The sequence below is a fragment of the Oncorhynchus kisutch genome, linkage group LG11 (genome assembly GCF_002021735.2).
Source record: "Oncorhynchus kisutch isolate 150728-3 linkage group LG11, Okis_V2, whole genome shotgun sequence".
Taxonomy (NCBI): Eukaryota; Metazoa; Chordata; class Actinopteri; order Salmoniformes; family Salmonidae; genus Oncorhynchus; species Oncorhynchus kisutch.
This window is the reverse complement of record NC_034184.2, coordinates 22210522-22238217: the sequence shown is the minus strand read 5'-3', so window position 1 is coordinate 22238217 and position 27696 is coordinate 22210522. Positions and strand designations below refer to the sequence as shown.

The window sequence follows — 27696 nt, the reverse complement described above, 5'->3', positions numbered from 1 at the left end:
TCTATCCTCCCGATTCCTGCTTACAAGCAAAAACTAAAGCAGGAAGCAACAGTGACTAGATCAATGGAAAAAAGTGGTCAGATGAAGCAGATGCTAAGCTACAGGACTGTTTTGCTAGCACAGACTGGAATATGTTCCGCGATTCCTCCAATGGCATTGAGGAGTATATCATATCAGTCATCGGCTTCATCAATAAGTGCATTGATGACGTTTTCCCCCACAGTGACTGTACGTACATACCCCAACGAGAAGCCATGGATTACAGGCAACATCCGCACTGAGCTGAAGGGTAGAGCTGCAGCTTTCAAGGAGCGGGACTCTAACCCGGAAGCTTATAAGAAATTCCGCTATGCCCTCCGACGAACCATCAAACAGGCAAAGCGTCAATACAGGACTAAGATCAAATCATACTACACTGGCTCTGATGCTCGTCGGATGTGGCAGGGGTTGCAAACTATTACAGACTACAAAGGGAAGCACAGCAGAGAGCTACCCATTGATACGAGCTAAATTATTTCTATGCTCACTTCGAGGAAAGTAACACTGAAACATGCATGAGCGCACCAGCTGTTCCAGATGACTATGTAATCACGCTCTCCACAGTTGATGTGAGTAAGACCTTTAAACAGGTCAACATTCACAAGGACGCAGGGCCAGACAGATTACCAGGACGTATACTCTGAGCATGCGCTGACCAACTGGCAAGTGGCTTCATTGACATTTTTAACCTCTCCCTGTCCGAGTCTGTAATACCAACATGTTTCAAGCAGACCACCATAGTCCCTGTGTCCAAGAACACTAAGGTAACCTGCCTAAATGATTACCGACCCGTAGCACTCACGTCTGTAGCCATGAAGTGCTTTGAAAGGCTGGTCATGGCTCACATCAACATCATTATCCCAGAAACCATAGACCCACTCCAATTTGCATACCACCCCATCAGATCCACTCCACACTGCCCTGTCACACCTGGACAAAAGGAACACTTGTGTGAGAATGCTGTTCAGACAGTAGCTCAGCGTTCAACACCATAGTGTCCTCAAAGCTCATCACTAAGCTAAGGACCTTGGGATTAAACACCTCGCTCTGCAACTGGATCCTGGACTTCCTGACGGGACGCACCCAGGCGGTAAGGGTAGGGAACAACACATCCTCCACGCTGATCCTCAACACGGGGGTCGTGTGCTCAGTCCCCTCCTGTACTCCTGCCCTGGTATGTCAACTGCTCTGCCTCCGACCGCAAGGCACTACAGAGGGTAGTGCGTATGGCTCAGTACATCACTGGGGCTAAGCTTCCTGCCATTCAGGACCTCTATACCAGGCAGTGTCAGAGGAAGGCCCCCAAAAGAATTGTCCAAGACTGCAGCCACGCTAGACTGTTCTCTCTGCTACCGCACGGAAAGCGGTACCGGAGCACCAAGTCTAGGTCCAAGAGGCTTCTAAACAGCTTCTACCCCCAAGCCATAAGACTACTGAACATCTATTCAAATTGCTACAAAGACTATTTGCATTGTCGTCCACCCGCGGATATTGCTGCAGTCAGCATGCCAATTGCATGCTCCCTCAACTTGAGACATTGTGTTGTGTGACAAAACTGCAGATTTTAGAGTGGCCTTTTATTGTTCCCAGCACAAGGTGCATCTGCATAATGGCCATGCTGTTTCAGCTTCTTGAAATGCCACACCTGTCAGATGGATGGATTATCTTGGCAAAGCAGATATGCTCACTAACAGGAATGTAAACAAATTTGTGCAGAACATTTGAGAGAAATAAGCATTTTGTGCACAAACAATTTCTGGGATCTTTTATTTCAACTCATTAAACATGGACCAACATTTTAAGTTAATATTTTTCTTCAGTGTAGTTAAATCTGTTGCTATGCAAACATAAGACTGCAAGTTTATCGAGTGCCACACTGGGTATATTTTGCATTCCATTTCATGGTGATATGGCTGTGATGTTATAACTTCAGAAGCAGCTCACACAAGGGATTATGATCTAAAAGACCCAAAGCAGCAGTTCCTCAATATCAAACAATTTCTGGGTAACAAACTAAGTACCTAATTGTTTTCAATTAAAAATGGTAAAAAATAAAACAATAGCTTCTTAGCAAAGGGCAATTTCTCAAGCAAGATTTTTGCTAGGACATTCTGGGAGTGGTCCAAGAGAGGAAAAGTAGCTGTTATTGGCAGAGGTTTGGAACTCTCGTTCTTATTGGTCTACTAACTAATTAACTGCCTGGTAAGGTCACCAGGCAGGCCAAAACACTAAAGCAGACTGAAATTCCAGGCAGTCTTTTCAAACAGTTCATACACATTTTCACAATATTATTCCAACCAGTGTGGAAATATTAAAACACAGGAATATCACTTGACTGCACAGGGCATTTGATCTTTAGAGTATTAATAAAATTAAGCTAATACTAAGTATAGAAAATAAGTACATTATAGTAAACAAGTAGTATGTGGTCACCCCTTCAAATTAGTGGATTTGGCTATTTTAGCCACACCCGTTGCTGACGTGTGTAAAATAGAGCACACAGATATGCAATCTCCATAGACAAACACTGGCAGTAGAATGGCCATACTGAAGAGCTCAGTGACTTTCAACATGGCACTGAGATAATATGCCAACAAGTCAGTCAAGTGCTGTTATTGTGATGTGGAAACATCTAGGAGCAATGTTTCAACCGAGAAATGGTAGACCACAAATGCTCACATAATGGGACCACAGAGTGCTTCAGCTCATAAAAATTGTCTGTCCTCAGTTGCAACACTCACTCAGAGTTCTAAACTGCCCCTGGAAGCAACGTCAGCACAATAACTGTTCATCGTGAGCTTCATGAAATGGGTTTCCATGGCCGAGCAGCCACACACAAGGCTCAGATTAGCATGCGCAATGCCAAGCGTCGGCTGGAGCAGTGGAAACGCGTTATCTGGAGTTATGAATCACGCTTCACCATTTGGCAGTCCAACTGACAAATCTGGGTTTGCCAGATGCCAGGAGAACACTACCTGCCCCAATGCATAGCGCCATGGTGGAGGAATAATGTTCTGGGGGCTGTTTTTCATGGTTCGGGCTAGGCCCATTAGATCCAGTGAAGGAAAATCTTATAGCTACAGCATACAATAACATTATAGACGATTCTGTGCTTCCATTTTTGTGGCAACAGTTTGAGGAAGACCCTTTCCTGTTTCAGCATGACAATGCCCCCGTACACCAAGTGAGGTCCATACAGAAATGGCTTGTCGAGATCGGTGTGGAAGAACTTGACTGGCCTGCACAGAGCCCTGACCTCAAACCCATCGAACATTTTTGGAATAAATTGGAACGCCGACTGCGAGCCAGACGTAGTCGCCCAATGTCAGTAGACAACCTCACTAATGCTTGTGGCTGAATGGAAGCAAGGTCCAATGTTCCAACATCTACTGGAAAGCCATTCCAGAAGTGGAGATGCTTTTATATCAGTTAAAGGGGGACCAACTCCATATTAATGCCCATGATTTTGGAATGAGATGTTCGACAAGCAGGTGTCCACATACATTTGGCCATGTAGTGTGGTAGTCAACTACTTTATGAAAGAAAAGGTCATAAACAAGAATCCATTTCAAACCTTTCAACTTGCTCTTGCTAATTAGGTCTAGCAACATAAATCACTTATAAATCAGCAGTAACATACTTTTGTAATCACAAATTAACCTTTAGCCCAATTTATAAGCTACAGCCTCTGGAATTAAAAAAATTTATTAATTAAAAAGGAGCTCACTGGTCCAAGCTGCCAAGCTCTTAGCACTGAACCAGCAATCCACTGACGTGGATTAAAAAAAAAAAATATTACAGCCAGGCGACTTCTCATTTTGTCTAAGGTTCCACTAATGCGGTCAACAGACATTTATTTGGGTTGTGAGATTTTGACAAGAGATTGCAAAAAATTTGTTGGGAGGGTAGATTGTATCCGCTGTCACGGCAAATGTATCTTGCTTTTAAGTTGCAAGTTGTATTTGTTAAAACCCTTGTTACCAAATACCTTATTACCCAAAAACCATTATACAGTTTAAAAAATGTTTGGGATTGAGTCCCCCTCTGTATTCTGCCACTGAACATGGCCAATGGGAAGTTGCTGAGTTTCAGAGGTTAAAGGTTGAAAAAGAAAGCAGTGCTACAACAATCACTTTCAATGTGGGATAAGGAATCCATTAAGCATGGGAGGGGAAGAAGGTGAAGTACCCAATTCCAATGCATTACCCCTACATGACCCCCATTCGTTAATCCTCCCCAAAGCTTTGCGATTAGTCATGAAAGAATACACTAGCTCGGAATTTATAAATCAATGTGAAAGTATGAAAGAGCACCTTCTTTAGTGGCAAAAGCCTGACTGTCGCTGATCATCTTCTTGAGTTCAGGGTTGTATCGGGTTCCTTCTGGGAAGATGACAAGATACATCTACACCGAAATCAAAACAAACAGGGGTTTAAGTTACAGTAAGGGAAGTCTTGCAGGGGAGATCAGCACATCATTACTCGCAAGGTTAGTAGTCTAAGACTATGTTTCTACATAGAGCGCATTCGGAAAGTATTCAGAGCACTTTACTTTTTCCACGTTGTTACCTTACAGCCTTAATCTAAAATGTATTAATCTACACACAATACCCCATAATGACAAAGCACAATATCACAAGTGTTGAGACCCTTTACTCAGCACTTTGTTGAAGGACCTTAGGCAGGGATTACAGCCTCGAGTCTTCTTGGGTATCACGCTACTAGCTTGGCACACCTGCAGATCCTCTGTCAGGTTGGATGGGGAGTGTCGCTGAACAGCCATTTTCAGGTCTCTCCAGAGATGTTTAATCGGTTTCAAGTCCGGGCTCTGGCCACTCAAACACATTCAGAAACTTGTGCCGAAGCCACTCCTGCATTGTCTTGACCGTGTACTTAAGGTCGTTGTCCTGTTAGGAAGGTTAACCTTGGCCCCAGTCTGAGGTCCTGAGCACTCTGGCGCAGGCTTTCATTAAGGATCTCTGTATTTTGCGCTGTTCATCTTTCCCTCAATCCAGACTAGTCTCCCAGTCCCTGCCACTGAAAAATATCCCCACAGCATGATGCTGCCACACCATGCTTCACCGTAGGGATGGTGACAGGCATTCAGGCCAAGTCAAATCTTGATTGTATCAGACAAGAGCATTTTGTTTCTTATGGTCAGAGACATTTAGGTGCCTTTTAGCAAACACCAAACGGGCTGTCATGTGCCTTTTACTGAGTGGCTTCCGTCTGGCCACTACCATAAAACCCATCCTTAATTGGGTGAGTGCTGCAGAGATGGGATAACCTTCCAGAATGCCTCTGTGGAGATGGTTGTCAATCTAGAGCCCTTTCACAGTAGCCATCAGGTTCTTGGTCACTTCCCTGACCAAGGCCCTTCTCCCCCGATTGCTCAGTTTGGGGCAGGTGGCCAGCCCTAGGAAGAGAGTCTTGACGGTTCCTAACTTCTTCAATTTAAGAATGATGCAGGCCAGTGTTCTTGGGGACCTTCAATGCTGCAGAAATGTTTTGCTACGCTTCCCCAGATATGTGCCTCGACACAATCCTGTCGGAGCTGTACAGACTATTCCTTCAACCTCATGGCTTGGTTTTTGCTCAGACATGCACGGTCAACTGTGGGACCTTATGTAGACATATGTGTGTATTTCCAAATCATGTCCAATCAATTTAATTTACCAAAGGTAGACTCCAGTCAAGTTCTTGAAACATCTCAACGATAATCAACGAAAACAGGATGCACCTGAGATCAATTTTGAGTCCCAATTCAAAGGATCAGAATACTTATGTAAATAAGCTGTTTTCATTTTTTGCTAGAAATTTGCTAAAATTTCTAAAAACCTGTTTTCGCTTTGCCATTATGGAGTATTGTGTGTAGCTTGATGAGGAAAAGGCAGTTACATACCTAAATGTGGAAAAAGGTCTTAATACTTTCCAAATAAACTGTACCCATGCACATATGAAAACCTGGGTGTCATGAAGACAAGACTAGTCAGAAAATCATGACAAAATGCTAGCACAGAAGCCCAGGGACAAAGGGTAGCCCAGAAGCTCAAACAACAAGCTGTGGATCTTAGTGTCCTGGGAAGAAGTTATTTGGCAACAGCTGTCCTTCCTGATATAGACTAGGCACAGGGAAACATTTAGAACGGACATGCCAGTGACCAAAACGGCCTTTATAAATATTTCAGTTGGTTTCATGTATATTTTAGAATAGCAACGCTCTTCAAAGAATGACAAATTGGGATAAAGTAAGAGCACTTTTATGGTATTTCACAGACACCCTCACAGCCCATCAATAGAATCCATTGAATGAAGTAACAGCATTAAACAGTTTTGTTGGCAGCCATGTAAAATGTTATTGGCTGCGATGCAAGAAATAACATGCTTATCACCAAAAATGCTTTCGGGAGTAAATAACATTCCCAAATCAGACAGTTTGTGCCAGTGTGCTCCTTAAATACTTACTGGTGTTCCCAACACTGTTTGTGACGAGAGCTTCTTTTTCATTGCCTTCTCGTCAAACTTTGCGCTTCGCTTCACGTAGACACCTCCATGCTAAAAATGAACATTTGATGAAAAAAATTATACCAAATAGGCTTAAATCACTCTTACCAATAAGCACAATATATATTATAGCATCTAACAGTCCAAAACTTTTAGATAAATATATTACCTGAGAGAAATACCATCCGTATAATGGGAGCCATTTCAGCCCATCTTTTAGGACGTATCTCACATGGCCAAGTGCTTTCTGCCTAATGGCTAACATGTCAGCAATGATCCAGTCCGCTGTATGACAAGAGAAAGCAAGGGTTTTAGTCCAACTGCATCATGTGCCAAACTTGAACAAATTATTCTCACTCAGAATGAACAGAAATGAATTAGTTAAGTATTTTGTTGAAAAGGAACAGCTCACCTGTGCATTGATGGTTGGAAAGGTAGACTACATTCTCTTTTTTCTTTGGCACTTCTCCATAAATAACAATCTAAAGAAGAATGAACACCAGTTTACTAGGCCTAAAAGACATAAGGGCATAATGACAAACAGAAAGTCATACATAAATCAGATAACATTGGCAATAGGCTAGATTTGTTCCTACCAAGGATTTCATAATGCCCATGTAACAAACACAGACCAAATCGAAGCTTACTTTGTTAGTTGTTTGGTGAAAACGTTGTGTAAAATAGGCCTGGGCGGTATACCGTATTTTACTATGCCGGTATTGATGCACGGACTGGTTTGGGTTTTTACTTTACCTTCTATAACAGTACTTGAATGTTTGTTAAATGTGTAATGGTCAATGTAGCACATGCAACAAAGTTGTTTCCACTTTAACCTTAATATAAATCCACAAGCGTTCTATAAATTACAATATTAGTTTGTGTTTCTTACATCAGCAAACAGCTAGTTTGTACTGTCTTAGCAAGTTAAGCTAAATCGTGTTAGCCACTAATGCTAATCGCTAGTCAGCTGGCCAAAAGTCAGAGCAAATGTATCAGGCTGTATTAGCTAGCTACCAGTGCTGGTGGAGGCCTAAATCAGCATGTTTGTGCAACAGTATCTTCTAAATCAAAGAGAAATAGGTGAAGCGTGACCATGTTGGCTACATGAATAAAGATTTAATGTAGCCAAAGATTATAGGGTCCCATAGGAAACACTGAACATCACTTTGGTTCCTACCCTGTCACAATAACTCATCCATCCATTTTTATTCATTGTCATGTCAAACACTGTGTTCAAAGTGCCCACTATTATTAGTATTCTAACTATAGAATAAACATTCTATTTCCATGATTCCAACAGTTCACCCAACTGTTATGATCTAAATCGCAACATTTGGTTAAAAATAAGGCCTAGTTTTTTTGCCCATATCGTGGCAGTGAGTGCAGGAAATGCAGAAATGTATGGAAATGCAGGAAATTATTTTAGGTTGAAGTTGAATTGAACAGTATAAAAACAATCAGAATGGAGAAAGCCATTGAAATAATTTAGAATGTGTGTGTTGCCTAGGGTCACGCATTTCTCAAAGCAAATGTAGAACCTTTATTAATCAAAAACATAAAATACTGTTCAATTTGAAAAAAATACCATTATATTCTGGCCATATCGCCCAGCCCTAGTGTAAAATAAACATTTGGACTCAGGGCTGGTGGTCAAAAGCGGTAGGTCACAGACGGACAAATAAGACATCCTCATGATCTGTGGAGTCCCGGATTTCGGTGTGAAGCAACGTATTCCGTGTTAATTTTGTTTATGCTTCGCAACCCTAACCGGAAAGTAGGTAGCAGCAATCTTGAAATGAGTTCACCGGCTCGGCCTGCTCTTAACTACCATATGAATGGTAAGTCACACCAACGATTAAGGCACAGATCAATAGCCAAGATACTCAGCTTTCCGCAGACACCCTGCTTTTGCAGATTGAGAAGAGTAGCCCCTGAGGTCGACTGATTAATTGGAATGGACGATTAATTAGGGCCGATTTCAAGATGTATTTTTTTTACCCACACCTTTATTTAACTAGGCAAGTCAGTTAACACATTCTTATTTTCATAACTGTCTAGGAACAGTGGGTTAACTCTTTTGGGATAGGGGGCAGCATTTTCACTTTTGGATGAATATCGTGCCCAGAGTGAACTGCCTCCTACTCTGTCCCAGATGCTAATATAATTATTATTAGTATTGGATAGAAACCACTCTGAAGTTTCTAAAACTGTTCGAATGATGTCTGAGTATAACAGAACACGAAAACCTGAGAAAAATCCAACCAGGAAACGGGAAATCTGAGGTTTGTAGTTTTTCAAAGCTTGGCCTACCGAATACACAGTGGGATATGGATAAAGTTGCACTTCCTACGGCTTCCACTAGATGTCAACCGTATTTAGAAACTTAAATGAGGATTCTACTATAAAGGAGGGGCTCATGAGACCTGTTTGAGTCAGTGGACTGGCAGAGTGTCTCAGGCTCGTGACGCGCGCTCCCGACAGAGTTACCTCTCGTTCCAGTGCTTTTCTTCAGACATAGGAATTCTCCAGTTGGAACATTATTGATGTTTTATGTTAAAAACATCCTAAAGATTGATTCAATACATCGTTTGACTTGTTTCTACGACCTGTAACGGAACTTTGAGTTTTTGTCTGGACAAAGTGCTCGCACCTCATGAAGATGGATTACTGGGCTGAACACACTAACAAGTGGCTATTTGGACATAAATGATGGACTTTATGGAACAAATCAGTCATTTATTGTCAAACCTGGATTCCTGGGAGTGCCTTCTGATGAAGATCAAAAGGTAAGTGAATATTGTGTTATTTCTAACTTCTGTTGACTCCAAAAAAGGCGGATATTTCTCTGGCTGGATTTTTTTTATTTGACCTTTATTTAACTAGAACAAATTCTTATTTTCAATGACGGCCTAGGAACAGTGGGTTAACTGCTGGGGTTAACTGCCTGTTCGGTATCGGCGTTAAAATCATTATCGGTCGACCTCTCGTTCTCATACCATGCGGAATTGAATAAAAACAAATCTAACATGGGGACTTTACATTTAAGAGGCGTGGTGCCACAAAATAAACAAATAAATAAAACAGCATACCACAGGTAAAACTGGATGCCGAATGCAATATCCCAGACTCATAAAGCACTAAACGTATACAGATCACACATTCACACGTTTTTAACTAGCCATTTTGCTCCCTAGAGGACTGGTGAAGAAGTAGCCCAACACTAATGACAACTGGTTCGGTTTCAGTTAGCTTCTTAAAATAAATCAGTTTGTGAAAGAAAAAAAAATACTAGTGTCCAACCCGTCTGGGCTACACACTAATATGACCCCTCTGTGCAAAGGTGAGACTCTCACGAACACTGTTGTTCTGCTCTAGGACGCCTACAGGCCTCACAAGACTAGTCTGAAGGACACCCAGTAACAGTTGAAAAATTAAATGGAAGTATATATGAGACTGTTTAGTTCCAAAAATATATCCTGATCTTCTCTCTCAGATATAGGTCAGACACTCAGAACAAACTGACTAAATTTTGAGGGGGGACTATCTGTTGTTCCATGTAGTGAATATATTATTCAATGAGTTTGTATGGGCTAATAGCAATAAGGCCAAATAAAATGTTTAAACAAAAACGTGTATATATTTTATACTTCAAGGGGTCTTCAAATTGATCAATTTTTGGAATGACCTTTAACACAGAATAAAACAATTATAGGGTAGTTAACATAAATGTAACATATGGATTTGCACACATCAAAAGTCCCAATGCAAAGTCACACCAGACTGTTCTATTTTTCAAGTTATTACTTAAACCAATCAGAATTCCCGAAACCACGTTGGGAATTGTTTGAGGTGATATAATATTTCCTGTAATGTAAATAACATCAAATGTATAACTTCAGCCAACAAATGTATATTTTCAGCCAACAAGCAAATACTTTATGAATTTATTGTTACAAATCAACTTTACGTTAGCAATTGCCCGACTTGTGCAGTGCAATCAACACCTGGCTTACAGCTACAATAAAATAAACCAAAGTTTGGGAAATACATAACACTATCTAACCAGTTATCAAAGAATGTTAGCTATACGCAGTAATCCTAGCCAGCCAGCCAGCTAATGTTAGCCATTTCACCAAATAGCTATTAGCCATTTCACCAAATAGCTATTAGCCTCGCCAATCACCACAGTTATGGTCAGCAAGCCAGAGCCCAACAACTGGAGACCAGCTAGACCACCACAACTAAAACATAACCACAGATCAAAAGCAAAGAGAGCAGAGACTTAGATTGTTGGCTGGGGCTCAGCCGACGATAAAACCTTTCAGAGAGTGCTTTCATCAGACCAGAGCACTTTGTTTCTTATGGTCTGAGTCATTTAGGTACCTTTTGGCAAACTCCAAGTGGGCTGTCATGTGCCTTTTACTGAAGAGTGGCTTCCATCTGGCCACTCTACCACAAATGCCTGATTGGTGGAATGCTGCAAAGATGGGAGAATTTCCAGAAGGACAACTATCTCCACAGAGGAATTCTGGAGTCCTGTCAATGGCCATCGGGTTCTTGGTCACCTCCACCAATTGCTCAGTTTGACTAGGCGGCCAGCTCTAGGAAGAGTCTTGGTGGTTCCAAACTTCTTCCATGTAAGAGTGATGGAGGCCCCTGTATTCTTGGGGACCTTCAATGCTGCAGACATTTTTGGGTTCCCTTCCCCAGATCTGTGCCAACATTATCACGTCTCGGTGCTCTATGGACAATTCCTTTTTGCATTGACATGTGTTAAGCTCGCTTGGACTCTGGAGTAGTGGAAACACATTCTCTGGAGTTTTGAATCACGCTTCACCATCCGGCAGTCCGATGGACGAATCTGGGTTTGGCAGGTGCCAGGAGAAGGCTACCTGCCCTAATGCATAGTGCAAAATGTAAAGTTTGGGTCGAGCTAGGCCCCTTAGTTCCAGTGAAGGTAAATCTTACACTATAGCATACAATGACATACTAGACAATTCTGTGCTTCAAACGTTGTGGAAACAGTTTGGGGAAGGCCCTTTCCTGTTTCAGCATGACAATGCCCCATGCACAAAGCGAGGCCCATAAAGAAATTGTTTGTAGAGATCGGTGTGGAAGAACTTGACTGGCCTGCACTGAGCCCTGACCTCAACCCCTTCTTAAACCCTGGGGATGAATTGGAAAGCCAAATGTGACCCAGGCCTCATCTCCCAACATCAGTGCCCAACCTCACTAATGCTCGTGGCTGAAGGGAAGCAAGTCCCTGCAGCAATGTTCCAACATCAGTGGAAAGCCTTCCTAGAAGAGTGGAGGCTGTTTTAGCAGCAAAGGGGGACCAACTCCATATTAATGTCCATGATTTCTTATTGAGATGATCGACAAGCAGGTGTCCACATACCTTTTGTCATGTAGTGTAAGTAGTTTGGAGGTGTATTTCAAAAGGGTACAGTATAAATGCTTTTAGTACATAAGATAGGAGTAGTTGTAATACTTTAAGTAAAATCAATTGATTCATGTATTTGAAACAGTTTCCAAAATAGTAAAGTAAGCATGCTTCTAGTGCATAACATATAGTGGAGTAGTTGGAACCCTGACCTGTTCACTGGATGTGCTACTTTGTCCCGGACCTGCTGTTTCTACCGCGCTCTACCTCTGAATGCTCAGCTATGAAAAGCAAACTGACATTTACTCCCGAGGTGCTGATCTGTTGCACCCTCTTTAACCACTGGTATTATTATTATTATTATTATTATTATTATTATTATTATTATTATTATTATTATTATTTGACCCTGCTAGTCATCTATGAATGTTAGAAAATCTTGAAGAATGATCTGGCCTTAATGGCCATGTACTCTTATAATCTCCACTCCGCCAAGTCAGAAGAGGACTGGCCACTCCTCGGAGCCTGGTTTTGCGCTGTCTTCCTAGGTTCCTGCCTTTCTATGGGAGTTTTTACTAGCCACTGCTTCTACATAGGCATTACTTGCTCTTTGGGGTTTAAGGATGGGTATCTATCCATATAAGCACTTTGTGACAACTGCTGATGCATAAAGGGACTTAAATAGAATGTGATTGAGTAGTTGTACAACAAATACACTGAGTTAGCTGACAAAATACTTGAAAAGGTCCTTTCATCAAATCTCCAATATGGGATAAATGCCATTATTACAAATGCGATGTATGTGTATTTTCAAAATGGTACATAGCGTATTTGAAAGAGTATGTTAAACTTTCACTGAGTCTCAAATACAGGAAACATATTTTTAGAATATGAGATGAAACTAACCCAGTAATTACTTGTATTGGCAATCTATTTGAATTAGCTCTTCAATAAAAAAAAATAACCATTCAAATATTATACATGATGATATTTGACAATAGGATATGATTAGAAATTCCAATTGTGGCTATACTAATCCGAATATGATTTTAAATCAGACCCGTGCCTTTATAAAGTAGTTTGATGTTTCTTTGTAGCAAGACTATTCCTGACCAACTTATGTCATGACATCCAATTGCAATCATAGTTAAGTGCAATCTCAATCACTAAAGATGGTCTAACCGAACTACCGCGTGTTGTTTACAAAGCGAAACAAAATAAGGGTTAATAAAGTAGAGGTAAAGACAGTTTCAGGTTGGATATTCGAAAGATATTCGCCTGTAGTTTTCCTTAAGTCCACCAACAGCAGTTAGGGACCGTCAACATAGTGACAAATCACATTTTTCAAATGTCAATAGCTCTTTAACCATTACTCCAAACACTTTCAAATCATCAAATCAAATTTATTTATATAGCCCTTCGTACATCAGCTGATATCTCAAAGTGCTGTACAGAAACCCAGCCTAAAACCCCAAACAGCAAGCAATGCAGGTGTAGAAGCACAAGTCATTATCAGGTTCAAAACTGGTTGAAGTCATTATCAGGTTCAAAACTGGTTGAAGCTAACCCGATGGCATAGACACACATTGCACACCCTTTAGCTTGTCCATTTTTATCTCACATGGTGTTACAATTTTTTTTAAATTTAGAATTTCAATAGCTCCTTGGTCATGTGACCTAGCGACGTCAAACAAGGTTCCGAATGTCCACTCAGTGGGCCTACACATTGCACACCCTTTAGCTTGTCCATTTCTATCTCACATGGTTTTCCATTCAATTTAACATTTTGAATTTCAAATAGCTCCTTGGTCATGTGACCTACTGACCTCAAACAATGTTCAGAATGTCCAGACTATCCCTTCATATTGCACACTGTTTGTCTACTTTCATCTCATGCTATTATACTTAAATCTGTATGCTTTGCAGGCCTTCATTTTACATGGTGTTAAAAAAATTAAAATAAAACTTAAGTCAACAAATGTTTCATCCTCGCAATAACTATCGTTCACATGGACACTGAAAAGATCCGCAAATGGCTGTGGAATGGATCAAGAACAGGAGAGGTGCTTAAAGGAAGGCGCTCAGGTAGGCCTCATGAAAAACAGTGTTTCATATGCTCTTTTTAATCACAGTAATAGGCAGTGATTTGTCAGTCACAGTGAGCTGTACATTAAGTGATACTGTACATTAAGACAAATCCTTCTACGTTGAGAATTAGAATGCAGTTTACATAACCTGATAATGACTTGATATTTGAGGCTAATCTGAAAACAAGACTCCCTAAATTCTATCAGCATATCAATTGCGCAACCAGGGCTGATAAAACCCTGGATCATTGTTATTCTTACTTCTACGACGCATATAAGGCCCTCCCCTGCACTCCTTTCGGAAAAGCTGACCACGACTCCATTTGGTTGCTTCCAGCCTACAGGCAGAGACTAAAACAAGAAGCTCCCGCGCTCAGGCCTGTTCAACACTGGTCCGACCAATCTGATTCCACGCTTCAAGACTGATTCGGTGAGCGAGTTCATTAGGAAGTGGATCGGCGATGTTATACCCAGAGCAACGATTAAAACATTGCCAAACCAGAAACCGTGGATTGATGGCAGCATTTGTGCGAAACGAAAAGCGCAAACCACTGCTTTTAACCAGGGCAAGATGACCGGAAACATGACTGAATACAAACAGTGTATCTTTTCCCTCCGCAAGGCAATCAAACAAGCTAAGCGTCAGTAGAGTCGCAATTCAACAGCTCAGACACAAGAGGTATGTGGCAGGGTCTACAGTCAATCGCGGATTACAAAAAGAAAACCAGCCCCGTCGCGGACCAGAATGTCTTGCTCCCAGACAGACTAAACTTTTTGCTCGCTTTGAGGACAATACAGTGCCACTGACACGGCCCGCTACCAAAACCTGCGGACCTTCCTTCACTGCAGCCGACATGAGTAAAACATTTAAACGTGTTAACCCTCGCAAGGCTGCAGGCCCAGACGGCATCCCCAGCCGCATCCTCAGAGCATGCGCAGACCAGCTGGCTGGTGTGTTTACGGACATATTCAATCAATCCTTATCCCAGTCTGCTGTTCCCACATGCTTCAAGAGGGCCACCATTGTTCCTGTTCCCAAGAAAGCTAAGGTAACTGAGCTAAATGACTACCGCCCCACAGCACCCACTTCCGTCATCATGAAGTGCTTTGAGAGACTAGTGTCGTGTCTTTGGCTATGCCGGATTAAGTGATATGACATACTATTCTATAAAATATTTTCTCTGTAATTAATATCACCTGATTGAGCTAATCATGCAAATGTAATTAACTAGAGAGTTGGGCACCACAAAATAATATTTAAAGAACTGTTATCTTCCGAACAAACTCTAAGACCTAGTAATATTTTACATCAATAGCAGTCAACATTAATCTTCATCTTACTTCAGTCTCATCTGAAAGTTGTAAATTCTTGGTTATCTGCAAGAACCCTGGCTAACAATTTGAATCAGCAATACAAAAAATGGGTTTAATCAGTTATTTACTAAATACCTAACTTCTCACAAACACATAATTAAGTCATAACTTGATTACAAATTACATCATAAAGGAAAGCGTCCTAGCGGGCGGAACAGATTTGACAGCTTGTTACACAAAGGAAAAGGGTCTGGGTTGAGTGAAAGAGCAGGAGACTGAGGAACAAAGGAAAAACAATCTGTGCTATCGGAAATACAGTGCTATCGTAAATGCATTCTAAATTACCGCCCATTTGGAAAAGGAAAATGCAATAAATATTTACTCTGAGCTGCGCTTCAGTAGGTTGGTGGTAGATGGAAGACCGTGTTGCCAAACTGAGTCCTTTGAAGAAGGTCTCTGGTGGGCAATTGGATATGTTGTAGTAATGTTGTTGTGTGGTAGATGGGATACTCTGTCTGTTCCTTCCTAACCTGCGTTTGCAGCTACGGTCTCTAACTCAACGGCTAGGAGGTATCACTTCTGTCGCGAATAAGAGTTCAAAGTTCATACCATTCGCAACCAAAGCTCATGCGGATGTTGGCTTCATTCTGTAGTTATTATCTGAACCATTCTGACATCGGACCGTCGTCCTTACATCCTCGGAACAGGAAGTTGACATCAAGGCTTTATATAGGAAGGGAGAAGAGGGCGTGTTTGAAAGGTTTTATAACCCATGTCCCTTCACAGAGGCGGGTCACTGATTGAGCAGCCCTATCTTATGAAAATCCAAATCTCTCATTTTAGAAGGTAAAATCACATCTCATCCCATCACAAATAATTTAATATTCAAACATTTAAATTGAACAACAATTCCATGTGAATCCCATAACTCTGATGTGTAGACTTTGTCATCTTATCATTGATGAGAATGTCTCAGATGATAACCGAACTGACATCATATTCATTAACCTCTTGAACCTCTGGGGGCAGTATTTTTTTGGGGGGACGAAAAACGTTCCCGTTTTAAACAAGATATTTTGTCACGAAAAGATGCTCAACTATGCATATAATTGACAGCTTTGGAAAGAAAACACTGACGTTTCCAAAACTGCTAAGATATTGTCTGTGAGTGCAACAGAACTAATGCTACAGGCGAAACCAAGATGAAATTTCATACAGGAAGTGAGCCAGATTTGAGGCGCTGTGTTCCAATGTCTCCTTATATGGCTGTGAATGCGCACGGAGAGAGCCTACACTTTGTCGTTTCCCCAAGGTGTTTGCAGCATTGTGACGTATTTGTAGGCATATCATTGGAAAATTGACCATATGAGACGACATTTACCAGGTGTCCGCTCGGTGTCCTCCGTCGAAACTATTGCGTAATCTCCAGGTGCGTGCATGTTTCCATTTTGAACAGAGGAGAAACCAAACTGCCACGCGTGACTTATCATCGAATAGATATGTGAAAAACACCTTGAGGATTGATTCTAAACGTTTGCAATGTTTCTGTCGATATTATTGAGTTAATTTGGAAAAAAAGTTTGCGTTGTAATGACTGAAGTTTCGGGGGTTTTTCTCAGCCAAACATGATGAACAAAACGGAGCGATTTCTCCTACACAAATAATATTTTGGGAAAAACTGAACATTTGCTCTCTAACTGAGAGTCTCATTGAAAACATCCGAAGTTCTTCAAAGGTAAATAAATTTTATTTGAATGCTTTTCTTGTTTTTGTGAAAATGTTGCCTGCTGAATGCTAGGCTTAATGCTATGCTAGCTATCAATACTCTTACACAAATGCTTGTGTAGCTATGGTTGAAAAGCATTTTTTGAAAATCTGAGATGACAGTGTTGTTAACAAAAGGCTAAGCTTGTGAGCCAATATATTTATTTCATTTCACTTGCGATTTTCATGAATAGTTAACGTTGAGTTATGGTAATGAGCTTGAGGCTATAATTACGCTCAAGGATACGGGATTGCTCGTCGCAACAGGTTAAGTACCACCGCATATGTTCAATTGTTCGGTTACCAGAATATAGTTCATTATCCCCCACCTACTGATGTTCCCAGAATCTCTATGTTAACCAAGTTTTTTTCAATTTTTAAATGTATCCTCAGTAGGGTAGAGAAAGGAAGGGGGGGGGGGGTATTTTTGACCCGAATAAACCTATCCCCAGGCCAACATCATGACACTAGTCAAGGACCATATCACCTCCACCCTACCTGACACCCTGGACCCACTCCAATATGCTTAACGCCCCAATAGGTCCACAGACGACGCAATCGCAACCACACTGCCCAAACCCATCTGGACAAGAGGAATACCTGTGGGAATGCTGTTCATCGACTACAGCTCAGAATTTAACACCATAGTACCCTCCAAACTCGTCAACAAGCTCGAGAGCTGTGCAACTGGGTACTGGACTTCGACGGGCCGCCCCCAGGTGGTGAGGGTAGGTAACAACATCTCCACCCCGCTGATCCTCAACACTCCCTGTTCACCCACGACTGCGTGGCCATGCACGCCTCCAACTCAATCATCAAGTTTGCGGACGACACTACAGTGCTAGGCTTGATTACCAACAACGGCGAGACGGCCTACAGGGAGGAGGTGAGGGCCCTCGGAGTGTGGTGTCAGGAAAATAACCTCACACTCAATGTCAACAAAACAAAGGAGATGATTGTGGACTTCAGGAAACAGCAGAGGGAGCACCCCCTATCCTCATTGACAGGACTGTAGTGGAGAGGGTAGTAAGTTAAGTTCCTCTGTGTACACATCACGGACAAACTGAATTGGTCCCACACGGACAGTATGGTGAAGGCGGCGCAGCAGCGCCTCTTCAACCTCAGGAGGCTGAAGAAATTTGGCTCGTCACCAAAAGCACTCAAACTTTTACAGATGCACAATCGAGAGCATCCTGTCGGGCTGTATCACCGGCTGGTACGGCAACTGCTCCACCCACAACCGCAAGGCTCTCCAGAGGGCAGTGAGGTCTGCACAACGCATCACCGGGGGCAAACTACCTGCCCCAAAGGACACCTACACCACCCGATGTCACAGGAAGGCCATAAAGATCAACAAGGATCAACCACCCGAGCCACTGCCTGTTCACCCCGCTATCATCCAGAAGGCGAGGTCAGTACAGGTGCATCAAAGCTGGGACCGAGAGACTGAAAAACAGCTTCTATCTAAAGGCCATCAGACTGTTAAACAGCCACCACTAACATTGCAATAAATCTGATTACTCTTCATAACATTCTGGAGTATATGCAAATTGCCATCATGCAAACTGAGGGAGCAGACTGTGAAAATTAATATTTGTGTCATTCTCAAAACTTTTGGCCACGACTGTACATTTATTCACTCTGTGATAGGGTTGGATCCTATATGCTACTTTTACTGTCCTGTAAATGGTTCAGTGCCTATAATTTAGGCTGCGTGTAGAACGGGGCATAAAGGAAATGACCTCTACTAGATTTTAGTGATAAGGAAAACAGCATACAAATGTGGCTTGTGTATTCATTTGCCTATAACTAATCATAATTCCATTAAAAAAATAGAATACTTCAAAGTGACAAGATCCTGCCATGGAAAAGACAACTGGGCGGAAAAAGTGTAAAGGAGGGGAAATAACTCACACCATGCAGCAGGACACCTTCAGCTGTGGGGTCTTTGAAATGCAGGTTTGATAGTTATATTTCCAATAATGAATGGTTAGCTGTTATGTGACAATTAGGTAAAAATGTATTTTTTGGTGTAGATGCCCAAGGAAGTTGCACAGAACTTCCAACATCTCCACCCAAATTGATATGGAACCTTCAAAAAAACATGGAGCAACTGCGAAACGAAATGGCTGAGGATATACAGAAAATGTCTGGTATGTAATGACATTTAATTCAAAGTAAATTCTTTATTTTTATGTAGTTGTGTGGGACAGCCATATGTTTAGGTCATGTCTATAATTTCAGAGTTCAAAGCCAACAACTGCTTCATGTGTGCCACTGATAAAGAACCTGGATGTGGCCCAAAGACTGACTGGGTTAGTAACTTCATTTAACATGTTTGTAATCTTTGACAATAGTGACGGCACGGCACGTAAGACAATTTATGGCTAATATTTGATATTATTTATAACGTGTTTTGATTGAATGTTTTGCATGCCAACTGAGGCGCCATGTCCTGTGCCTAAGAATGAAGACAAGAGTTCAACAGAGTAAAGAACAAACTGGAAGTGCAGTCTTTGTTGTTGAAAATGTATGCTATACCCCATCCACACTGAAGATGCTCTGAAATGTACATCGACCAGGGATAAAGAGAACGTTAATTGAAGTTAAGTATGATACATTTCAGTGTTAAGTGTCTGTTGACATGCTGGAAAAGATTTAAGGTCTACAATTTGTTTAATTTGTCAATATTATATTTTTATTCATTGATTTACTGACCACAATTACTGTGGTTACATGTTCAGTATATGTCTTGACCAGCAAACCCACTGCAGTCTACCTCACTAGCTCACTCTCCATCCCTGCTTTGGACAATTAATAGCATGACTCTCGTACTTCGCCCTTTTCCTTTATGGTTGATATTAACGACGAAAGGAGATATTATCTGTCTCTCTCCTATTGTGTACCACTGTTAAATACTGTGGAAAAATATTTTAAAAAACAGGGTACTTAGAACAACCAATTATTGTAGATAAATATTAAAGAAAAGGGTACACACAACACTGACTGAACCCCCTAATTTTCAAACTAATAATAATGTACAACAATATAGAAGATGCATGACTAGACGTTTTGCAATATGGTGTATATCCACTGCATGCTTAGGTGTGTAATTGACATGACCAAGGAGCTAATGCAAATTTTTAACTACGAAAAATGTACATTACACCGTGTGATTTTACAGTACACAAACAAGTGTGCAATATAGAAGGGTAGTCAGCGGACATTAGGTCACATGACCAAGGAGCTATTGAAATTCTACATTTTGAATGTCCACTGAGTGGGCCTACATATTGCACACCCTTTAGTTTATCAATTTTTATCTCACATGGTTTTACATGAATTTCTCATGAACCTTGTTTGAAGTCACATGACCTAGGAGCTATTGAAATTCTACATTTGGAAAAATTCATGTAAAATCTTGTGAGATGAAAATTGACAAACTAAAGGGTGTGCAATATAGAAGAGTAGTACGTGGACATTCTGAACCTTGTTTGAAGTAAGTATTTCACATGACCAAGGAGCTATTGAAATTTGAATGTAAAAAAGTTTGTACTTTGTTCACGCTCCCTAACTAATTCAACTAGGAATACAAAACGCTGCTCACATTTCCACATGCTTATTAGCTTTGGAAAGCAAATTCATGTCTACATCGTGAAAATAAGACCTGTGCAATGTTGTGCGCAACTTTTCCAACATCATGACACTTATTTGGAGTCTGTGGCTCAAGTGGTTTGAAAGCGCGATTATCCGTCGAATATCGAACTTGAAACTGTTTTTTACCTCGGTGAATAGTCGATACAAATTCACTTCACTTTTTGAATCAAGTAACTGGGTGTAAACATCACGTCATCATACAATTCACTGGCAACACTAAATATGTTCAGAAGAGGTTCATAGATCGGAGATTCTCTCCTTTCAAGCATATTCCGCGTGATACCATAATGTGCAGTGTATGCGCGCACTTAAATTCTACAGCTCGTATGGCTTGACCGATCATTTTCAGGATAGGTTGACTGCAGTGAGGATTCCCCACGTGCAATCAGCTATCGTATAGCAAGCCAGGAGGCAATACAGGGTGCATGGAATTCCATTTAGGACCTAACAGTTTAATGTGTGTTTAAAATGAAATGCAGGCCTACTCACCTCCACCCCGGTATAGTTTTCGAAGAAAAATAGGACGAGGCTCTGGTATATGTTATAGAGGTGGTCGTCCATCCTGCGGTATAGTCTTGATGGGAGGACAGCGGTAAGCACACGACATGCACCCCATGACAGCACATAAACCGGAGCTGTGCCTAGCATTACCACTGCAGGAAACCAGTACCGCAACGAGTATGTGTGCACAACCAGGGAGAGCAGCATTCTGTACTACTGCACACTTATAGCTAGTTAAACTAGCTATAACTATACGATATGCACGTTCACTTCTCGGTTGACTATTTCCGGTTGAAAGTAAGCTAGGATGAGAAGTTGCAAATATAGCTTATACAACGGCCACATAGTAACACCACATGTCAACGTTATGAATATCGCAACAGCTCAATGTAACAACCAGCAAACGACATCGAATCTCCGATAGCCAGCTAACTTTACCTAGCTAGCGAAGCTGACTTACTTTGCGGCTAAACACTGTTCAACCGGCACATGAACCAAACGAATGGTTTCGTGCAAAACCACGGTTAAAACAGCAGTGGTAAATCATTACTACATGCTTAGCATTTAAATTCTCCTCGGTCAACAATGAAGTGTTAGTTCAAAAACTACCTCTACCAAAGTCACACAAGCCTCCTCATGGACTCAATGGGGAAATCTCAATCACATTCTCCTCGCCTCCTCAAAACCCATTGGAGGAGTATGTCGGAGAGGCAGGACTTCTGGCTCTCTCGTCCAATGTGGTTTGAGGAGGGAAGAAGCAATTGCGATTGGTCCGTGCTATCCGGTATCATTGGGACGTCTCTACTCCACTGAAGTTAACATTTTAAATTCAATTTTAAATTCAATTTTAAATTAATAAAGTAGGGGTTAAGGTCGGGACATCCCAATGATCCCGCATAGCACTGGGTATTGAAATTATATCCATGTTTAATAATGATTCATGATATCTGGGGTCCTTGGGGCTTCTATACACTAAACTTCATCCATACCACGCTGCAGTAGAGAACAAAGTTGAAACACCGGAAGGGTTGTAAGAACGCTGCCAGCATCGCTACTTCCCTTTAAATACGTATTTCGTTGCTTGAAGCCACACCCACCAAACGGGAGCAAACGTACTTCAAACGTCTTGTTTACACTGACAGGGTTTTGGTACACCAGAAGTACATTACACATGATCACACCGACAGCATCATTGCATTTTTGTACACTAGTACATTCATTTCCAATGGAATGCTGAGTTTGCCTTGCAGCATTGTGTTGCAGAGGCAGTTGCAGTATGTTCTGTGATGCATATGTTGGATTTATATATATTTTTTGCATCAAACTATGCATAGAAATGGTAGCAGAACGTGAATGTTGAACTTCTGTTGCAGGCATATCCAGGTGATGCTGCATACTATTTTGCGCAGACACTAGGTGTGATCAAGGTGTTTGCCTTCCAGCATTCAGTTGCAGAGGCAGGTGCAGTGCATTCTGTGTGGCACTTACCTTGTATTTATCAAATTGTATGCTGTAGCCAGCTTGCTGTTGCGTACCAATTTGCGCAATGATGCTGTAGGTGCGATCAAGGTGAAAGTCTGTTCAAGAAAGTACAATAACGTTTTGGGGAAACTTGTCATACCGTACAAACCCGTTCCGCAAAGTAGCAAACTGAACGCACCTCTAGTGTCATGCCAGATGGCGTCACTCCTATGCTACGCTCCCCTCATCATCATCATGCACTACTCGAAACGAGGAAACTCAGAAATGCCCGACTTGCTAACTGGTTGAAGGTGGCAGTGGCACCTGTATAACTACAACCATTTGGCAAGTCGGAAATGTCCGTTTCCTAGTTCCAACTACCACATAAATGCGGAATCAGTGTAGACTGAGGTCATGCTATCTGACTGAAGACAATGACCCTAAACCCTACCCTTACGCCTCGATCACACCTACAGTCTTTTGCGCAAAATGGTACGCAGCATCATCTGGATATGTGTGCAACATAAATCCAACATTCACCTTCTGCTACCATTTCTGTCAAACTGCCGAATTATTCAATTTGATGCATACTTCGATAACATCCAACATATGCACCACACAGAACGCACTGCAGCTGCCTCTGCAATGCAATGCTGCAAGGTAAACGGAGCATTCCATTGGATATTAATGTACTTCTGGTGTACCAAAATGCAATGACACTGTTGGTGTGATGGAGGCTGGAGGCGTAAGCCACTTGCCAACATTGTGCAAGCTGATTGGTTTAAAGAAGAGTTCTGAGATTGGTGGTTGGTAAGGGTGGATGACAGTTGCTAATGTGCTGGTGTCAGGGAAAAGTCTACACGGGATACTTGAGACATCCCATCTGACATCACCCCCATTTAAATTGACATTTAAAACGTTATAAAGCTTCCAATGCAGATTTTTTTTTAAATCTCAATTTCAAATCATTTCTGGGTAACAATTAAGTACCTTACTGTGATTGTTTTAAATTAAAAATGGTAAATAAAATAGCTTCTTAGCAATAATTTTGCAAGATGTCTGGGAGGCGTCTGAGTGGGGAGGAGAAAATAAAAAATTATGTTATTGGCTGAGAGGTTTGGAACTGTTATTTGTAACTAATTCCCCAGGCAGGCAAAAACTCTACCCACCAAAACAGGCTGACCTTTCAGGCTGTCTTTTCAAACAACTCTTACACTAAAAGGGCACTATAATTTTCACAATATTATTCTAACCTCACTGTGGAAATAAAATAAACAGGGAATCACATTTTTTGGCTGCACTGGGCCTTTAAGGTTAGGGTAAGGTTGTCCCAAGGACCCGGCATTGACCAAACCCTGGTGTCAGTGCCAGATGCCAGCAGCAGTAAAGCAAGATCTGCCGAACACTAAGGCTGAGTTTTAAAGTTATTTAGATAGTAGTGTGTGTCTGATGAAACCTGACAAGTGTGTGACCTGTGCTATCCAGTATAACTTGACAGTAAATTACTAAGTGAATTGTTAAATAGACACTGTATAAGCACTAGCCTGGTCCCAGATCAGTTTGTGTCATATAACCAGCTATCTTTGATGCATAGTAAACTCCTATGACAATACTCATCTTTGAATTAGAACTGTGATGAGTGGATGGACTGACATGACTAGTTTTGTGACAAATAATCACAAATAGAGATGTCCTTATACTTCAGTCTATATCAAATAAAAACCTGCAAAGTTATGCTGCGATGAGAACATTCTGACAAGGTAAACGTTTTATTAAATAGAATGCAATAACAGTAGAAAGTCAATTCACATTCAAGGGAGAAAAAAAAGCCTCAACGATTTCCATGTGTGTTCTCCATGTTTGAGTCCAACTTCATATTACTGGGACTTCCATTCCAAGTCATACTTCTCATATGGAAGTTGCTTGAGATGTGTGATACAATCTAGAGGAAAAAGGAAGTCAATGAATACCATTGTTTCTTTAACAATGACACAGAGGGTAAAAACTTCAATTTACATAAATATTCTAAGCTGAAGCCAAATGTAACACCACACAATCAAAAAACAAATCACAACATTTAGTAACATAATACAAATATTCATGAACATTTGGGGTAGGTGCATCATGAGAAATTGAAAATGTCAAGGGTTTGAGTGAGAGGTGTCTCCAAGTGGCTATACAGCTATTCAAAGTGTGCACAGTTCCTAAGTCATTTCAATGCACTTTTATAACAAGGAAAGAGCCTTCAACTATAATTAGATGCTTTCTGGAGCTCTCCTAGCTGTTCCATTGAGGAACTGAATGAGCACAGTTTTTTGACTGGAATGCAGCCATGCACCCCACCTTCACGCAATTACTGTTGTTACGCAATCCAAAACCAGCCCATCACAAATTGCAATCTGGGTCAGGTGGGCATAATTTGAAAGCTTATTCTATTGCCAACATGACTAGTGAAGTTATAAAATATGACCTTGCAGTGTTAGGCTTTCACAAGGTACTTCAGAGAACAATACCATTTTGGTGCATATGGAATGTCATGAGTGCATTCAGGTGAGACTTCCATGGCCATTTTCTTCACAACACAGAACATCGGCCCATTTTGTTCAGAATAACCTGGGGTATGACGCAATGTCCTTCTTGTAACTGTAAAGCATCATTGCGATCATACATTTCGATGCTGTAAATGACATGAGTTGGAAATGTGAAGTGCACATTTGGACTCATGGGTGTGTGGTTTGCTTGTGTGACAAAGACATATTTATACATTTCGACTTCTCATCTTTCGGAACACATCGAGTGCTCTTGATTTACAGCACTCCCCTTACTGAGACAACACTACAATGTGCAAATGTAACCCAATTTGCGGGAAGGATGGGGGCATCTTGTTGTGGGTGATGCTCCGGCTTAGAACTTGAATCCCATACATCGCAGTAAAGCGGTGACCCAGAGCCTGCTCTGTACAGCCACTGTGTTCCAATAGAAGTGCTTATCAGTGACGTAATCTACATTTTTCAACCTGTATATGGGATGGAGAGTAAAAGGGCTACACATGAATTAACACTGGGCTGACATCTTACCCAGCACCCACTGCTCGGAGAGAATTCTGCTCCCTTCTGGTCTCTTGCCGTTGTACTCCCCTATGCAGAGGCCTGTCTGCCGGACCGTTTTGCAGACTGTGCCCCCACACAGCTGGATGAGCTCCACCAGGCTGTGGGTGGGGGGCTGGGTGTTCCGGGAGACAAACATTGTAGGCTGACCCAAGAAGAGGTCCTGCTGGTGCTCCCCTGCAGACAGGTGCTGCTGTAGACGGCAGATCTGGGAGGAGAGACATGATAGGGTCTTAGATGTGATGGAGTTGTTTGCGGCGGTGTTATAAAAGAGCTCATCTTAATATAGCTAAATGAGTAGTTATTCAGAAATGTACATTTTGTATATGTATTGTGCATTTGCCTGACCATTAGTTGTCACAACTCAAGTGTGTTGCAGTGTTCTCTTTTCACAAGGAGAGGGCAGAAAAACACCTTGAATTTGTAAATACATTGAACAAAAATATAAACACAACACGTAAAGTGTTGGTCCCATGTTTCATGTGCTGAAATAAAAGATCAGACATTTTCCATACCCACAAAAATCATGTTTCTCTCAACTTTTGTGCACAAATTTGTTTACATCCCTTTTAGTGAGCATTTCCCCTTTTCCAAGATAATCCATCCACCTGACTGGTGTGGCATATCAAGAATTTGATGAAACAATATGATCATTATATACCACCTTGTGCTGGGGACAATAAAATGCCACTGAAATGTGCAGTTTTGTCACAACACAATGCCACAAATGTCTCAAGTTTTGACAGAGCGTAGGAATGCAGGAATATCCACCAGAGCTTTGCCAGATAATTTCATATTACTTTCTCTACTATTAGCTGCCTCCAACATTGTTTTAGAGAATTCAGCATTATGTCCAACCAGCTTAAAAACCACAGACCAGGTGTATGGCATTGCGTGGGTGAGCGGTTTGCTGATTTCAACGTTGTGAACAGAGTGCCCCATGGTGGCGGTGGGGTTATGGTGTGGGCATTCATAAGTTACGGACAACAAACACAATGGCATTTTATCGATAGCAATTTGAATGCACAGAGATACCGTGACGAGAACCTGTGGCCCATGGTGAGGCCCATATTCTCAAAAGTATCTGTAACCAACAGTTGCATATCTGTATTCCCATTCATGTGAAATCCATAGATTAATGCCTAATGAATTTATTTCAATTGACTGATTTCCTTATATGAACTGTAACTCAGTAAAATCTTTGAAATTGTTGCATGTTAAGTTTATATTTTAGCCTAATTTCATACAGAGTTGCTGTTGTCATTATCTGTACAATCAAATGCCCTCCAAAAAGCTTAACCGAATCTGACTCCAAATCACACCCCATCTACCATTTCCCCACTTGAAGAACAACCTACTAACTTGGTATCTTGACAAGTGCTGAATTGAAATACAATATGTGTGAAATACAACATAATATGAAAGGGATTTGAGGTTCGAATTATAAATAAATGTGTCTGCCAGAGTGAACCATAACAACCCTTAGCAGTGTAACATACACTACCGGTCAAAAGTTTTAGAACATTTACTCATTCAAGGGTTTTTCTTAATTTTTACTATTTTCTACATTGTAGAATTATAGTGAAGACGTCACAACTATTAAAATAACACATATGGAATCATGTAGTAACCAAAAAATTTTTCAACAAATCCAAATTGAGATTCTTCAAAGTAGCCACCCGTTGCCTTTGACAGCTTTGCACACTCTTGGCATTCTCTCAACCAGCTTCATGAGGTAGTCACCTGGAATGCATTGCAATTAACAGGTGTGCCTTGTTAAAAGTTCATTTGTGGAATTTCTTTCCTTCTTAACATCTTTGAGCAAATCCGTTGTGTTGTGACAAGGTGGAGGGTATACAGAATATAGCTCTATTTCAAAC

General features: G+C 41.3%; 2 protein-coding genes across 2 annotated transcripts in view; both read right to left on the bottom strand.

Annotated features, from left to right (window-relative positions):
• LOC109899871 (1-acyl-sn-glycerol-3-phosphate acyltransferase epsilon) overlaps positions 1 to 22031 on the bottom strand; it is an 87825-nt gene extending 65794 nt beyond the window's left edge. Inside the window, exons 1-5 of the mRNA XM_020495483.2 lie at positions 21237 to 22031; positions 6955 to 7024; positions 6712 to 6827; positions 6504 to 6593; positions 4353 to 4443 (exon numbers count right to left, since the gene is read on the bottom strand). Coding sequence (XP_020351072.1) covers positions 4353 to 4443; positions 6504 to 6593; positions 6712 to 6827; positions 6955 to 7024; positions 21237 to 21455 — 586 coding nt within the window. The 5' untranslated portion in view covers positions 21456 to 22031. The remainder of the gene's footprint in view (positions 1 to 4352; positions 4444 to 6503; positions 6594 to 6711; positions 6828 to 6954; positions 7025 to 21236) is intronic.
• A 2424-nt stretch (positions 22032 to 24455) lies between these two features.
• The window catches only part of mcph1 (microcephalin 1), a 50141-nt gene continuing 46900 nt past the window's right edge, over positions 24456 to 27696 (bottom strand). The window contains exons 14-15 of the mRNA XM_020495490.2: positions 25787 to 26024; positions 24456 to 24651 (exon numbers count right to left, since the gene is read on the bottom strand). Coding sequence (XP_020351079.1) covers positions 24587 to 24651; positions 25787 to 26024 — 303 coding nt within the window. The 3' untranslated portion in view covers positions 24456 to 24586. The remainder of the gene's footprint in view (positions 24652 to 25786; positions 26025 to 27696) is intronic.